The sequence below is a fragment of the Ruditapes philippinarum genome, unplaced genomic scaffold, assembly GCF_026571515.1.
Source record: "Ruditapes philippinarum isolate M1 unplaced genomic scaffold, ASM2657151v2 ctg8043_1_1_1_1, whole genome shotgun sequence".
Classification (NCBI taxonomy): domain Eukaryota; kingdom Metazoa; phylum Mollusca; class Bivalvia; order Venerida; family Veneridae; genus Ruditapes; species Ruditapes philippinarum.
Window position 1 is genome coordinate 1,248 of NW_026858628.1, and position 18,276 is coordinate 19,523.

At 32.5% G+C, this 18,276-nt stretch overlaps 1 protein-coding gene across 1 annotated transcript; it reads right to left on the bottom strand.

The window, feature by feature from the left end:
- Positions 1–2,163: 2,163 nt before the first annotated feature.
- LOC132753777 (uncharacterized) lies at positions 2,164–10,362 on the bottom strand (the record flags this gene model as incomplete). The annotated part of the gene is given in 5 exon segments (XM_060744301.1): positions 2,164–2,251; positions 7,479–7,640; positions 8,580–8,639; positions 9,135–9,258; positions 10,095–10,362. Coding segments are annotated over 5 exon segments (604 nt in total), but the record flags the coding sequence as incomplete, so codon positions are not given.
- Positions 10,363–18,276: the final 7,914 nt, after the last annotated feature.

Sequence of the window (18,276 nt, forward strand, 5' to 3'; positions counted from 1 at the left end):
TTTTCTAAACACTTCCCACAATTCAGCTTATTGACAACGCGCCTTTTAAGAGAAGATGGTGTTGCGTATCGTGCAACACACATACCACATTATGTACTGGTCGCCGCCTGCTCATGATAGTTTTTTATATGTTATTTAACACTGGCCTTATTGGCGTACGTCTTTCCACACAAATCACATGAAAATCGTTTTTGTATCCCCTTATTCATATCGAGATTCCACCTTAAATTTACATCAATTTCAAAATGAAAAACTGAAACTTTACCTACTTAAAGTAAAAAACTATTTGTGTGTGCCTAATCTGTTAATATCTTATAAAAGAGGTTTTACTTCAATTTTAATGAATTCAAATAATCAAATCGCGTAAGTATTTTATTTCAATATGTCATCCCAGTGATACGATGCATATAAAATTGTATATGACAAATATATATAGTTACGAATAATAACGGTTACACTCCATCATAGTATCACAAAATGAATGATATTGATGGCTCCATCACATTTTCGAGGGCTCATTCACATTGCCGATGGCGCCAGCACCTTGTCGATGGCTCGATCACAATAATAAAAATGTGATTATTTGGTTTTCAACTAAATTCTGTAAGTTATTTTTTGTGTTGGTCCAAGGAGGAGGTTTGGGCAATGCTATATGCACGATTAAGTGGGCCAGCATCTACTTTACGGTAGGGAAATCACTCAAAATGTGTCTCCTCATAAAAGAAAACCCACAAGGTTTTATTTGGCAAAAGTTCTAGCAACGTCATTTCAGGGTATTTCTTATCGAAACTGCACCCAACATGATGAGAAAAATGTTCTACGTGGCATGACATTCTTCGATTTTTGAAAAACAAGCATGATCTTTTTTAAATTGATATTTTTACTAAAATTACGTACCTCTTTCAGACTTGTTTTCATCGAGGGCTCTGCAACGGAAGTGTCGATGGCTCTCATTTAAACAGATCACCAAAATGTGAAAGAGCCACCGTTTAGTAGGCGTGCGTTAGCAATATAATCAGTATTATAAGAGATAATAATTAAGTATACTTTATTATTAAGTGAGTACAAAGTTCCCAATGGTCTGACAAATTTGATTCTATGTCCATGATTAGCAAGTATTGTACACTGGTACAGCATTACTGTACCATTTCAATCTATAAACTTCTGCCAAAAAATCTTTTATACTAGTATGATGTCATTTTCTCCACATAAATCTATGTCACTGAAGTGACCCCTAGTACATGGCTATTTTTGACTCCAAGTGCATTAGCTACTTGGATTTTGTGTGACCAGAGGGGTATAATTGATATAAATTTAAATAAACAACTAAATCAAGGGAAGGAGAGAATACACATCAAACATCAGGATGGTTTATAACTGGTTTATTCTAGGATCTACCGGTTTCGGTCTTTCTAGACCTTCATCAGGATATATTTCAAAGAAAAATGATTACTGAAGTACTAAAAATGCGGCTACAGAATGTGACGTATGTTACTATAAATAGACATATAAATGAGTTTATCTGGGCTAAGTGCCAAGTTTTTCTGGGCAAAGTGCCAAGTTATTTTTCCATATAAAATAGATAACCACAGATCATATCTATGTCAATGACCATTTTACAGCATGGTTTAAGTGTTCATATTAACCTTAATGATTGTTTTGCATAAATGTAGTTCTAACTTTGTAGTCTTAGGTTGATTTAATAGTTACTGAGGAAAAATGATATAAATTTGTAAAGGATTTATAGAGAATACCAGCCAGACAACTTAAGGCTCTGGACCACTAAGTTTTAACTTATATTATGTTACTGATTGTATGATGAAGCACCTGCAATTAAGTCTTCTTCCATGATTCTTGATTTATTCCTGACATATTGCAGTTTATATTTTCTAAGCCTGGCTTTCAAATAAATGACCACAATGATGCAACATGTATAAAATGGCAATATCAATTTCCAAGCTTTCTAAAATAATGGTGAGAAACATATACAGAAAAAAATTGCAACCGATTATTTCATTAAGAAATAGCAACATTTGTTTTTTAGTATCTTGGCTTTGGAAAAACACACTTTATAAATGATGAAATTTTTTTATTAGAATTGAAAAGCATTTACTTATTAAAGACGGGCAACTCTTGTAAAAGTTAGATAAGGAAAAAGCATACCAGAATGATCTGCTGGTGGACAATCATAAACACCTTTAACACTGGTCAAGAAAACTACTCTGTTGACAATGAACACTTCTGAAAATGTCTGTAAAAACATAAAATATAGAATGTTGAGAACTACACTTACCTATTGTTAATAAATATACAATTCTGCATATTTACTACATAGCACAATTGAACATAAAAGATTTCTACCAACAAAAACAACTCATCAGTAAACAACCAGACTTAATACTTAAGACTGCTTTATCTTATTTATGATTCTGACATTTAACTTATTGAAATTCCTCAAACTTTCAATGGGCAGTTTCAAATTCGAGCCAGGTGATTTTCATTATGTATATAGATAGTTTTATTCTGGTAAAAAATACATGTCATAAAACAACTACAAATTCAATATCAACATCAAGAGATACATGTAAACATGAAAGTGCATGTGTTGATGCCATATATTCAATACCAAGGATGACACAAAAAGAAGGCATAAGCCGACTTATTTCCATTGTGGTCCTTAGAATTGATCATATGACACCAGAAAGGCAAAATATTTACTAATTTTTAAGTATTGCACATAAATTATTCAATCACAATTTCTTATATCAATTATTGCACATAAGTATTTCCATCACAAAATTTATCACACATGTATTATAATTATAATTATTATGACAGATATGTTTGACAATGAATAGGTACTACTAAAATATGCACTAAACATAAAAAATATATAAATAAAAACTAGGTAAGATGACTAGATTAAAATGACTAAACAGATATTGATTGCATAAAATGTTCCTTAAGAGATTTTTTAAAATTATCACGACTTGCTATGAACCTAAGATGTGTTGGTAACCTGTTCCATTCCTGAAAACCATTAAATACAAATGTTTTCTTACCGAAACCCTTAACTCTTGGAATAGAATAACTGTTACTATCTCTAAATCGAGTGGAGTAAGAATGTACCTCATTTGCAATTTGAAAATGCTCATTTAAATAACTAGGTGCACTATTGTTATGTATCTTATGTACATGACCAAGAATAAGGAAAATTTACCCTCAGATGTACTGGTAACCAACCAACTTCCTCAAAATGAGCCCTCCCTATATGAGTACGGGGACTGAGATTAAGTATAAATCTCACCAACTTATTCTGTGTGGCCTGAAGTCTATTTTTTAGATTTTGACTCAACCCTAAATACCAGGAGGCACACGCATAATCAAAATGACATTGTATTAATGAAGAAACTAAAAGTTGTTTAGTATACCTATTTAAAAAATGAACTTTTTCTATATAAAAACTTAAGTTTTGCATTGGCCTTCTTAATTACCTGGTTGGCTATAGACTCACCAGATAGACATTGATCTAGGTCAGCACCTAAGTATTTAACAGATTTGGTGGATGTTATTGTAGTACCATTACATACAATATTTAGTTGATCACATGACCTAAGTCTTGGTTTAGACGCAAATAAAATAGACTCTGTCTTTCCAAGATGTAAGGAAAGTTTATTATCAGTGAGCCACTTACTCACACTGTTGAGATCATCAGTAAGCTGAGAGGTAATATACTGGATATCTTTACCTGATACTAAAATACCTGAGTCATCAGCATATAGAAGCAATTTATTACGAAATATGTAAGGATTAGTATGTATCAAACACTCTCAATATATTGTAATATGGGCATACTGCATACTTCTTGTAAAGTTTAATTGTAAAAATTTATAGCAGATCCTCCACAAGCAATGAGTATAAACAAGAGGGCCATGATGGCCCTGAGGTCGCTCACCTGTATATAGCCCCCCCGGGCCAATTTTTACCCAAGGGCTTTTATTTGAACAGACTTGGTAGACACCCATAAGAAGATGTTTCATGCTAAACATCTAAGTTCTAGCTCATTGGGTTTTTTAAAAGAAGATTTTTTAAGTTTTTACTATACACATATAGTTAAAAACAATGACACCCCTGGGGCAGGGCCAGTTTTGACCCCCGGGCTTTTATTTGAACAAACTTTGTAGATATTTACTTAAAGATGTTTCATGTATAATATCTAAACTCAAGCTATTTGGGTTTTTTCAAAGAAGATTTTTAAGTTTTTGCTATACACATATAAGGAAAATCAATGACCCCCCCCCCGGGCGGGGCCAGTTTTGACCCCAGGGCTTTTATTTGAACATACTTGGTAGACACCCATTAGAACATGTTTCATGCTAAATATCTTAGCTCTAGCTCTTTGAGTTCTTTAAAAGAAGATTTTTTAAGTTTTTACTATATGCATATAGGGAAAATCAATGACCCCCTGGGGCGGGGCCAATTTTGATTCCAGGGCTTTTATTTGAACAAACTTGGTAGACACTCATTAGAAGATATTTCATGCTAAATATCTTAGCTCTAGCTCTTTGGGTTCTTTAAAAGAAGATTTTTTAAGTTTTTACTATATGCATATAGGGAAAATCTATGACCCCCTGGGACGGGGCCAATTTTGACCCCAGGGCTTTTATTTGAACAAACTTGGTAGACACTCACTAGAAGATGTTTCATGCCAAATATCTAAGCTCTAGCTCTTATGTTCTTTAAAAGAAGATTTTTTAAGTTTTTACTATATGCATATAGGGAAAATCAATGACCCCCCGGGGCGGGGCCAATTTTGACCCCAGGGCTTTTATTTGAACAAACTTGGTAGACACTCACTAGAAGATATTTCATGTCAAATATCTTAGCTCTACCTCTTTGGGTTCTTTAAAAGAAGATTTTTTAAGTTTTTACTATATGCATATAGGGAAAATCTATGACCCCCTGGGGCAGGGCCAATTTTGACTTCAGGGCTTTTATTTGAACAAACTTGGTAGACACTCATTAGAAGATGTTTCATGCTAAATATCTTAGCTCTAGCTCTTTGGGTTCTTTAAAAGAAGATTTTTTAAGTTTTTACTATATGCATATAGGGAAAATCAATGACCCCCTGGGGCGGGGCCAATTTTGACCCCAGGGCTTTTATTTGAACAAACTTGGTAGACATTCACTAGAAGATGTTTCATGCCAAATATCTTAGCTCTAGCTCTTTGGGTTCTTTAAAAGAAGATTTTTTAAGTTTTTACTATATGCATATAGGGAAAATCAATGACCCCCTGGGGCGGGGCCAATTTTGACCCCAGGGCTTTTATTTGAACAAACTTGGTAGACACTCACTAGAAGATGTTTCATGCCAAATATCTTAGCTCTAGCTCTTTGGGTTCTTTAAAAGAAGATTTTTTAAGTTTTTACTATATGCATACAGGGAAAATCAATGACCCCCTGGGGCGGGGCCAATTTTGACCCTAGGGCTTTTATTTGAACAAACTTGGTAGACACTCATTAGAAGATGTTTCATGCCAAATATCTAAGCTCTAGCTCTTACGGTTCTTTAAAAGAAGATATTTAAAGATTTTTCTTTCGGTTGCCATGGCAACCAGAGTTCTGCATGAAATGGAATTCTTTGAACAATCTTGATAGAGCTTCATACAAAGAGTATTCCTGCCAAGTTTCATTAACATTGGCCTTGCGGTATCATAGAAGATGTCCTTAGAATATTTAAAATGTGGACGGACGACAGACGACGGACGCCATTTGGTTGGCCATCCTAAAAGCTCACCTGCAAGGTGAGCTAAAAACATACATGTGACATCCCGGCGGGAATTTAAAAAATCCCGATATTTCAACACTGATCCCGATTCCCGATATTACAGCTTGAATTCCCGATATTTAAAAAAAAAATCAACATAAAATAAATCAAACACGGCACATGTATCTAAAATGTAAACCGTGCCTCCGGGCATTGATTGTTATCTGTCCATATCCTAAATTATAGCGGATAAATTGTTGAGTCGCTAATTGACAGCAAGGTGACGTAATAAACAGTTCCAATACCCAAAGTTATTCACACATGTTTAACTTATCACGTGTCGTGTGTCAGTCAATTGACCTCTTTTGTAATTTGGCAGTAGGTATTACACGCTACGTCATCAACACTACCCTGTAAATTTACATGTATGAATTCGGCTCAACCTTTGATTTTCTTTGATTAGTGCCGCGCTGATAAACATAAAACACAGGAACTTGAAATTATATCAAATAACCAATATTAATTATAATATCCAAATATACCCCCTATATACTATAATTGGATATTATCGTTAATAGTGATAGAATTTCAAGTTCCTGTGCATAAAAGGACAGCAGAATCATTTAAAGTGGATCATTCAAAACCTGTTTGAGATGTCTAATTAACCTATTTTCAGTGAGTGGGTATTTTTTTGTTTTGTTTAGGAATTACACAATCATCGAGATTTAATTAACGGAACGATTCTTGCATTCATTTTGAGTCTTCTACTTATGTTACGTTATTTAACTGTCATAGTCTTATGTTCATGAATAGTTGTTGCACGTTTTCAAATGGCTTGTGTTTAATTATTGAATGACTGAAAAGACATATAATTATTCAATCTGAAAATAATGAAATGTGAAAGTGTGACTGTTTTAGAAATAGCCTGTATGACTACACTTATTTATTTATCTATTTTTTTTGTGAAATAAATTATATTGATCAACAAAAAAACCATAAAAAAGTATAATCATTTAAGGATTTTGAGGGTAATATAGATTATTTGAACCAAATGTGCCAAACACGCATTGAAATTCGAGTCGATAAAAAAATCCAGTTTTGTGCCTCAAAATCCAGCTGAAAATCCAGATTTGGCCCATTTCATTTGTCCATGTTTGAAAAAATTCAAGTTGAAAATCTTTCACACAGAGCGCCTTTTGGTTAGCTTGATAGGCAGAGTGTTCGACTGTGAATTGGACAACCCAGGTCCAATTCCTGTACGCTGCAGGTCACATTTGATGCTATTAATCTTGAAATTCTTGCTACCATCATTTGCACAGTACATCTGCTCTAGCATTTACAGAAGTTATCAGTTCCCTGTAAAAGCGAAGACAACTAGTACTGGTAAACTGCTTGACATTCTGCTCGGGAACAATGCAGTAGCTGAACTGTACTCTGGAAGATTCAAAAAGGCTTACTGCCGTGATCCGGAGTGAAAACTACCAAGGCTATCACCACATCTTTGACCCCAGTTCATGAGAGCTAATGGAATGTGCAAAATCTCTTAAGCTCCCAGCACAGACTTAAACGGTATTAAGTCCTCAACACTAAAATTATTGGTATCAATAATCCTGAAAGACTGGAAAATATTGCAAAACTAAGATGAAATACCTTTAACTTGAGAAAGAGAATAAAATCTATATGTACAGTATATGGTTTACTCCTAATATACCTGAATTATAGTATCGCCACTAAGAATGTTGCTACCTTTGGCACGGTCTAATACACAGTCACCATGTAACACTGGAATAAATCCGTTCCTTATCAAATCAGTTACAGATTCTATATCACGCTTCACAACTTCACCATTTTCTGTCACCCAGCCTCCACATACCTGTAAATATATAAAACAAAGAAGAAAATTTGTGTCTTGAGGTAAAAGTTTCCATTACAAACCTTTTAATGCATAGGCATTCAAACTCATTTATCAATGTTACAACATTGCAGCTTCTAAGTTTTATGTCTGCCCACTAAGCTCAATAGGGAGAGCATTGGACTTGTAATGAAAAGGTTACTGGTTTGATACTTGTGCTAGGCGTAATTTCTCCCTCCAAGACCTCGGACGGTGAGTCTATAAGTCATTTGCTTCTCAACACTGATTCAAAATTATGCTGAGAATTAAAGTAAGTTAACTATACTCACTGGCTAGTTATCGAGGAGAGACAGTAGATGGGCAGACCACCAAGATATGACTAAACAAATGTGTTAAAAATCTGCATTCAAAACAAACAGACTTCTAAAGTCCATGTATATGCCTCAAAACCATAACAAAAAACATGCAGTTGATATAATGACATTCACAATATTCAACTACTTCAGATTCGTAACTCCTGAGTTTTCTATTAAATGTAAAGCATGCATTTTATTTCAGTGCTTAACATATACAAGAAAATGAAGTACATGTATTAACCCCTTTACCTGCATGACCCCAAAGTTATCAGCCATTGCCAACCAGTACAGAGCCAGTTTTGGCCGGCCTGCACGTCCATGCAGTCTGACCCTAGGTTCTATACTGTTGGCAGCTCAATTTTTGTATTTTGATATTGAAATCCCTTGAATTTTGAATGGACTGTCTAGAATGGCAGGTCCATTATAGAAATATAGCAGGTTAAGGGTAAAAATTCCATTTCCAGGATGTAGCTACCTGGCTCAAAATTTTCTGAAAGCCTCGACAATCTAGTAAGTCCCTGGGCTATTCCCTTGGGTTGGAGGGACAGGAACACTTTGCTGGCAAATAACTAACTTGATAACAATCATCATATCTTTCACTTACTGATAAGCCTACAGCAGGAATATTTTGTTTCAGCAAACTATTGACCACATGGTGATTTAACTGTAAAGATAAATGCTATTTCTATAAATTTTAATGACATTTACATTATGTACTTGAATATGCAAAATATAACAAAATCCAAATATCACAAAATCTGTTTGAAAGGTAGCTAATTTTGATGACAGATAGACAAATCAATCCCAAGCTCTTTTCATGTTCTGACCAAATGGAATAACTGTATAAGTGCTTAAGTAGAGACACCAAAATATTGGCCAATTTCTAGCGTTAATATCAACCAACCTTTCATTAAATTCTACCCTTGCACGAATCGCTAATATCTTCACACGAAATGTCTAGAATTTTTAAATTTTTGACATATGTGAATATCTACTTATACAGCAATTACATAGCAGGGCATTTACCTATCTTTGTATCTTTGTGGAAATTATTTGAATAAATTTACAACAGCCATGTCTATAGAAAACATACATACATCTATTATTCAATAAAAATCTATAAACAATTTTTTAAATAATTTAACATAAATTAACATACCATAGTAACAGATTCCTTGTGAGACAGAAAACCTGTCTTAACAAGCTCTATATCATTCCCATCCTTTATATGATGCCAGCCAGAGTTGACCTTGAATTCTTTAGCTTGGTGATGGCCAAATGACCTATACTTACAATAATAGTGAAACATGTTTCAGACATGATTGCCTAAATCTAACTACAATGTATAATATTATACAAATGAGCATATGCCATATTATATTTTCAAATTTATTTTACAATTAAGTGAGGTGTATAAATATTCTTGCAAAAATGCAATAGCTACATGTATATACCATATACATTTTATATGTAGCAGTAAATGATAGCACCAATATTAATAAGAAAGTGTTTTATTTGTAACCTGAAAATATGAGTCCATTTTCATATATCAATCCTACACAGCTTATTTAAGTGAAAGTTTTACTTACTTAACTTACAAGAATAAGAGTACTTTCAATAATATCACAGCATTACAATGCTGAACATATTGTATAACATAGGTTTACAAATTTTAATCTTAAGATTCATTGTACCAAAACAAAACAAGTTTATATAATTTAAATTTTAGATTTGAGAGCTTTATTCTCAATCAAAGTTATTATTTTATTTTGTTAAAATAGATGATTTAAGAAGACAGTAATGCTATCAACTATTCTCAGTGCTTGACAGATAGTAAAGGAATATAACTCTGTAAAATGGCAAGTCAGAGTTATAGAACATGTGCCTGTCATTTAAGATAATCACAGATAATAAATGTGTGAAGTTTCAGTCCATTCAGTTTTAAATATTACACAGTAGTTTTGGAGATACCAACTTGCAAGCAAAAATGTAACCAAAGTGTAAAGGCTACACATTTGCTGGGGTGAGCACAAAAGCTCTACCTATTCTTCAAATAGTAGCACTTAAAATGGAAGAGTATTAAAAAAGTAAATAAAAAGAAAGCAATATCTAAACATACCCAGCCCCATGAACAACAATGCATGTTAGGTTCTGTTTATAACAAAGACTTATCAGTTCCACAGCTCTGGTTAGTGATTCTTCATTAAGAGTTTCCAGTTTGCTCTTGTCTGTTATAGCACTTCCTCCAAACTTTACAATAAGATCAATGTGATATTTTTGTGTTTCCATCTCTAAATTCTCTGTTTTGAAATGCCAAATATATCAGTGCAAGAACTTTCACTAAAAATCTGAAAAAATCATGACAAAACATTAAAATATAATCCTATTTCTCCTTTTTTGGGATAAAAACCATGGCTTTATAATAAATAAATATGCTCAATCACAACCAACTAGTCTTTATGGCATATTGTCTTAGGATAATATTTAAGTAAAAATTCAGATACAAGGGCAGATTACTTGAAAACTAACGAGGTCAGTGAAATCATTTTTTTTGCGTAAATTGTTTCAGTTGTCACATTCTAAGATCATTGGAAAACTTTAATACATTCTTTTACAGTTTTCATTCTGCTAGAGCTGATAAATGCCTTTGTGTTACCCTAACATACACATTTAAATGTGGTTCAGGCATAGATAATGTTCAATTTATAAGCAATATACATGTATGCCTCTAATTCAAATTCTGTACTTATGCCTCCAAAAAGAATAAATTTTTACACCTTTAGAAAGGGCAAACATGAGTTTTTAAATGTTTAAATAATGGTTTTAGAGCATGTTTAACTTATCACAAAATGAAAGAAACACTTAATGTGAAATTATTTGTCATAAAAGTAGCAAAATGTAAACAAACAGAGACATAGATAACAGAGATAAGCAGCTCCTATATACTCCACTGAAATATCACTCATGCCTATCAAAAAGTGAAAAATTAGGCATTTTGTAGCAAATAAAACTTAATGGATGTACGATTTATCCTTTAATATTATATACCATTTGAAAGGTAAATCTTTTATTTATTGCTGCATGTTAAAATATTAGTAACTTGCCATGCCTTTCACTTAGAAAAACATTGCAGAACATACCCACTGAAACCAGTTTTTTGTCTTATGAATAGTTTTGTAACAAAAATTATCATAGTAGTTCTCTTTAAAAAATGATGTAACATTTATTTAAATGGGAACTGATAATATTTTTACCAGCAGCCATAGACAAATGCATAAGCTTTCAGAAAATGTATCATATTTTTACCTGCAGCCATAGACAAATGCATAAGCTTTCAGAAAATGTATCATTTTACTGATTTTGATATCTGGTTAATAAGTTTTACTTGCTACAAGTTTTAAGTTTAGCAGGCACGCGTGATATTTTAACTGGCTAGGAAGTTGGCCATCTCTGTTATCTATGTCTCTGAAACAAAGTAGTATTTTGACTTCATTACAAAATAACAAATCACTATAACTATACTAATTAACAAAAGCAACAGAAGCAAAAAAATGTTTCTGTTACTTGGCAAATAAGTAACATTTTGAAAACTTTAATGGGACACCTAAAACAAAAAGCTTTTGAGAAATAAACTTTACAGCATTCTGGTGCATAATGGGCCTTTCAGCCTTTTAAATTGCATTGGTGGTTTGACCAATTTTAATGACAAATACTGGTTCCTGCATGTCATATGTAATCAATAGGTCGCTGGTTCAATCCTCGTGCCAGGTGAATTTTCCTCATGACTATTAATCGTAATGATCATTTGCATCGCTGCTGTTGCAGGAAATGGGAATACACAACTAAACACTTTCCAAATAAGCAGATGACAGGCTTTTCTGATCAGTAGTTTTTCTAGTTAAGATAACAGGTTGCATATCTCACTGTATTAATTGTATGTAAAATGGTCTGACATATGGTAGATTTAACATTTAATTTAAATACTTTTGTGTCAAAAGATGTGTTGACGTACATATAATGACCAAGCTGAAGATCCAAAGCTTTCCATTGGTGTAATAAATCTTAAAATCAAACATTAAATAATCAAAACAAACTAGCAGTTTAAAAACGGCTCAATTTGTATTGTTTTAGCATAAGAGATATCAATTTTACTCGAAGATAAGGGAAACAACTCATATTTTTTCACTGATAAACCTCGGTTATTTACATTATTCATATTGAAAGTGTTTATGGATGTATTGTTGTTGTTGACACTTGCTGAGAAATTGGTAATAAATTACTGGTTACTTATCCTGGAAAGTTAGTCAGGTGGATTGACCACTGACTTATGACGAAAAATGTGTTAAAATCAGCATAAAAACCAAACAAATAAACAAATGTGACTATTACAGCAGTTTTGGTACAATCTGGGAAATAATATAATGGGACTGGTAACTGAAGATTTGAGCCACATTATCTCTTCGTCACTCAAGCTTACTTTACACCATTTTGTCTTAAGTTGTTGATTTTTGTAGAAAAGAGTATTTTTTTTGTCTGCAGTAAACAGTGTAAATAAGAAAAATACAAGACAGCTGGTGTAAGATTTTAAATGTTTAACAGTCCTTTAAAGTTTAATATTAAAATTGACTTTATAAAGCCATCGCTATATTTTTAACGACATAAATACAGAAATTACATACTATGTTTATCAATCGGTGGGGTGTCAACTGGCCGCTAACATACATGTCAGACTGCTCTTTTTTTTATGGCAGTTGTATAATCGGTTCCTATGATATCACGGGTTCTATGATATCACATTATATTTACATTTTCTGTGACTGCTAGTAAAAGCAACATACAACGATGGTAATATTTTTAAAACTGGCACACTAAATTCATTTTCATCTGCCAATAAATTTGATTTTGTGAATAATGAATGTATTCTTGGGAAGAATTCTATGTCTCTGCGTTATATAATCAGATAACATCCCTGGTAGATCCAGGCCTACAAGCATTTGCAAAATGTCCCGTGTGATAACTATTGACAATCAATTCGCACACTTAATTATACAAAAAAATACATTATTTTTGACATATCTGACGCATATCTAAGAGAACTAAACATACTTACAGTTACTTCTGTTACAAATGTCGTTAGTGATAAAAGGGGAGTAACTCTTGTTTTTTTAGCCGTTCCTAAATACTGTGAAAAGTGTAAATAATAGATTTTCACGATTGCTATGAGGGAAGTGGCAGAGCAGTTCCTCATTTTTTTAAAAAAAAACATGGTTGTACATTTCAAGGTTTGACGTGTCAGAAATTGATGATTCTCGTGATGTAGACCGTAGGGAAGCAAAACAGTTGAAACACTTAAATCTGTCAGACACACAAACTGATCGGGTATTATGAAATATGTTGTTTAAAAATGCGTCGTCCTTTTAAATGGCAACAAAACAAAAACTTTGATAATAATAATAATAATAATAATAATAATGATGATGATGATGATGATGATGATGATGATGATGATGATGATGATGATGATGATAATAATAATAATAATAATAATAACAACAAAATAATAATGATGATGATGATGATGATGATGATGATGATGATGATGATGATGATGATAATAATAATAATAATAATAATAATAATAATAATAATAAAACAAAGAGAGAGTAAGCCACGTGATTTTTGATGGTATTTAAAAAAACAACAACAAAGTAATCATTGTGAAATACCGTTGCACGATTTTAAAACATACTTTGAAACTATGTTCTCTGAGGAAAAGATTTTAACAATGTCCATGATTTAAATGATTTTAACCTTTTTCAGATATTACTTTACAGGAAGTACTTAGGCAATATCTATGCTTAAAAGAAATAAAGCGAATGGAATAGATAATCTTTAAACGAATATTCTATAGAAGCCATAACAGAGCTACATGTGAAATATATTTATACACATATTTTAAAGTTGTATGGTAACATGAACGCTCATGAGTTTAAGCACGGATTTACATTACTATATATAATATAGTATAAATCCGTGGTTTATGATATACAGTCATTTTAGAATTAAATATTTTCATTTTAAAAACGAGTAAAAATGAGTTTGTTGCCTATAACCACAATATGACCCTTCAAATTATAGAGGAATTTCATTAATCAATGTTATGTATAATATATTTTTTAATATTATACATGTCGTTAATGATAAGTGTTATAAATCGGCTGAGAAATTTGATAAAATAGACGAACCCCAAGCCGGTTTCAGAACCGTTTACTCTACAATTGATAATATTTTTACATTACAAAGTATCGTGCAGAAATATACATGTATTAGTTAACCGGATGGGCGATTTTATTGTTTTTTGATGAATATCTAAAAAAACAAAAAAAACAAAAAAACACACAAACAAACATTTTAAACATAAAACCTAAACATTTTAATTCTTCCATACGATAAATATAGATTTGGCGTTAGACAGAATTTTTACGTCTTCTTTTATCAACGTACTCAAAACTCCGTGGATGTGTACAAGCTACTACCAAAACAGAATATTTTAAATGTGACATAGGTACTAATATGTATAGTATGTGACATCGATACTACAATCGAACTTAAATTCAATTTCAGAATTTTGTAATAATACCGGTATGTCTATAAATGAGAATGAAACTGACATTATTGTATTTAGAAATGGTGGACCGCTCAGATCATATGAAAAATGGTTCTACAACGGCAGTTCGGTAAATGTCACATTAATGTACACATATTTCGGTCTTTTATCTACACCTTAATAATCTTGGACAAAAGCAAAAAACTATACATTGTACTTGCTGTACAAGCTAGGAAATCTATTTATGCTATTAAATCATATAAATGAAGTTTTCGATAGTTCTTACACTTTGATTATTTCAAATAATTTGACTCTATGGTAAAACCAATACTTACCTATGGTGCTGAAATTTATTCAAGTGAAATTTCCAAAATTCTTGATCTAGTCCAAGAACAATATTGTAAAGACTTTCTGGGTGTAAATTATTCTGTAAATGATAAATGTTGCACCGGGAGAATATGAAAGGATGCCGTTATGTATTGACCATCATGTGAAAATGATAAAATATTGGTGTAATCTTATTTGTATGCAAGAACATAGATACCCTAGAAGTTGTTATTTGTTGTTAACTTGACAAGATTATATTCGAGTTTGGTTTTGTTTGGCTGAGTCAAGAAATTGGGGATATCAATATATTTATTTGTTAATTTGAACATAGGATAATTGATTGTAAAACACAAAATGGGATGGAAGAAATTCAAAATTCACCCCGATGTGACACTATTAAAATTTTCATATCCATGTTTAATCCAGAAAAATATTTATCTATTGATATGCAATATTATGTTAAATATTTAGATGTTCTACTCACAAATTATAAAAAGAAACTGGACGATATTTGGGTATACCAGAATATGAGCGAATTGTAATTATATTTTGCCAACACTGTTTGCAAAATGATGACAATTCTTTTAAGATGAATTTCATGTATTTTTATTTGTAACAGATTTTTTCAACAAATACAAAGTTATATATCTCCATGTAGCCTGGGTTCCAGTTTGTCGTTTTTTATGATTCTGTTTTGCAAATCGACACTATCAAAACGAACGAATACGGAATAGCGCATATGTAATGAATAATCAAAAACTATCAACGCCTGAATCCCAGGCACAATCACGATTATACATTCCAAGATTTTTTTATTTGATTAAACGTCAAAATGAAAAAAAAAAAAGAAAAAAAGAAAGAATATTGCCTTTTTATTCATGAAATAATGAAAATTATTGATCATAAATATAAATAGGAATAGTAATATCTGTCATATGTTGCGGTTCGGATCGGAATATCTGTCCTAAGGAGACCCGTCCATTGGGCGGTAACGCGACTTGCCGAGTTACCACCCATGGGCGGGGGCCTGAGGGACGGATTTTCCGATCCGAACCGCAAACATACTAGTATGTCAGATATTTTATCTTGCACATTCTACCATATTCCATTTTATCTTAAACTCTTTACCTTAATAAAACAATTTTCCATGAAAATGTGTGTCATTTCACCCGTAACTATTTTTTTACAATTGCATTATACAGCTTCATTCATAACGGTTAATTTCGTCATCCTAATCATGCCATTGTACAGCACGCGACTCATCTGGCACCCCACCCCATGCCAGATAAAATCTCCGGCATTGAAACGCCAGTCTGATATGCAAGAAAACATGTACAGCTAAGTTGTGCATAACTGCTTTTATTATATGGTGGGGGGGGGGTTGAAGGGGGCGGAGTCCCCCTCATCGCCAAGAAAATTTTGGACTTGTGAGAGGCTATAAATGACCCCAGATTGATCATAAGGTAACGTGTAAGCAACGATGAAAAGCATTTGACTTTATCTCAATCCATTGAGAAGTTGCAGCACTTTGAAATCAATTTTGATGGAAAAGATCAACGCAAAATAGTGATGTTTGGCAATTTTGAGATGTCCCCTCGTTGCCATGGTAACTGAGCATGTTGTTGCAAGGGCAATGGTCCAGTTAACATTTGTGCCAAGTTTGATTAGTGTTGAATCAGTTTTTATAGTATTATTGCAATTTGAACTTGTAACGGGAGACTTTTCAATGAAAACAGCCATTTTTCACAAAACGCTCATGAAGTAATGGGTTAATACAGATAGATAAATCTTTATTAGTTTTTCATCAGGTTATACTACTGTACAACGACATGACATATAACAATATTTCATATTTTACAACACAGTAGTCAAACAAGATGAAAATTTATACAAAGTCAATTCATTGAAAATAGACTAATTATGACATGCGACGAGAGAAAAGGTTGAAATATTTTTTGTTGTTTTATGTCAAAGCTTTAAAATTATCAGTATTCTTAAATGAGGTTTGCACGACTTGCACGGCTTTCACGCTCTAGTGTCACTTACCCTGTGTTCAAGATACAAATGTAGTTACTATCAAAATCCGAAAAAAAGATCAGTGTTTCTCACTACTTATGGATTATAAAAACATTTTCGGAAAGGATTTGTAAACAAAGTTATTATCGTTAGTACTTCTATTTGTATTTATCATAATCTCGAGTTCATTTAAGGATAATTGATACTAGATTATAAAGTCCATGGGGAGCGATGGCCTAATGGTTAAGGTGTCTGCCTCTCAACCCAGGTTCAAGCCCCAATTGGATCACTACCATGAATCTACATATGACACCAGTACTGGTTGATTCCAGGAAGCGGACTCTAAGGTGATTAATATAAGTTGAAAGATCTTGTTTCACAATCGACCTGTTAAATATGTTTAAACCAACTGACCAAAAGAATAGTTGTTTCATCGACAATGTTCATCTGTTTATTAGCCAAAGAATTTAATTATATTTAGTCTTGCATAAGGGAGGAATACTTTTAGATATTTTGTTTGATATGTGATTTATATTTACAATTCAGGAGGGTCTGGGACTTATTTCCTATATTGAAGAGGCATTTTATGCAATTAAACAACAGGAGCTTGATATTCTATAAAAAGTTGAAAAACGTAAGCAAATTATTAAAAGATAACGGCAAATATACCCCTCTATACTATATATATTTATAGTATACAAGAGTATTTTTGCCGTTATTTTTTCAATTATTAAAAGAATGTCAAGCTCTTGTGATTCAACGCGTCTTGTTTTCCATCGCCCAGTTTCAACTGGTAATTTATGGTGTGATGTCCTAAATTTTAGAACCTTGTTTCCTTTACATCTCGGTAATATCTTTATGTAGTTTTCAAATCTAAATTCTTTTTTAAATAGAGCATAATTTTTACCTTTATTTGATATCGTCAAATCTTAACTATGAATGAACTGATTTACTGAGGTTTCTTTGATGATTTTTGCTTGAAAGATTTTTGCTGTAGCCACAGATAAGGTGTAAAATAGTATTAATGTGTTTCATCCATTTAAATGTTTTAAAATTATTTGAATAAAGCATCGCATCGTAACAGAGTGATAATATTTCTGCATTTTTCTAAGTTACACGTTTGATCCAGAAAGATATCTTTCTTGTTTTGATTGTTATTTCGATAGGGTAACGACCAAGCTCGCCATAGAGCATATAGAGTATGGTCCTTTTTCTAGTTTTGTTAATTATTCTTTAGAAGTACAGCAGGGTGAACTTTTCAGTTTACACGCAAAACGCACGCTATGGAAAAAAACGCACGCGCGAAAGAACGTTTTAAGGTATCATCCTCTAATGCATTACCTTCGCATTG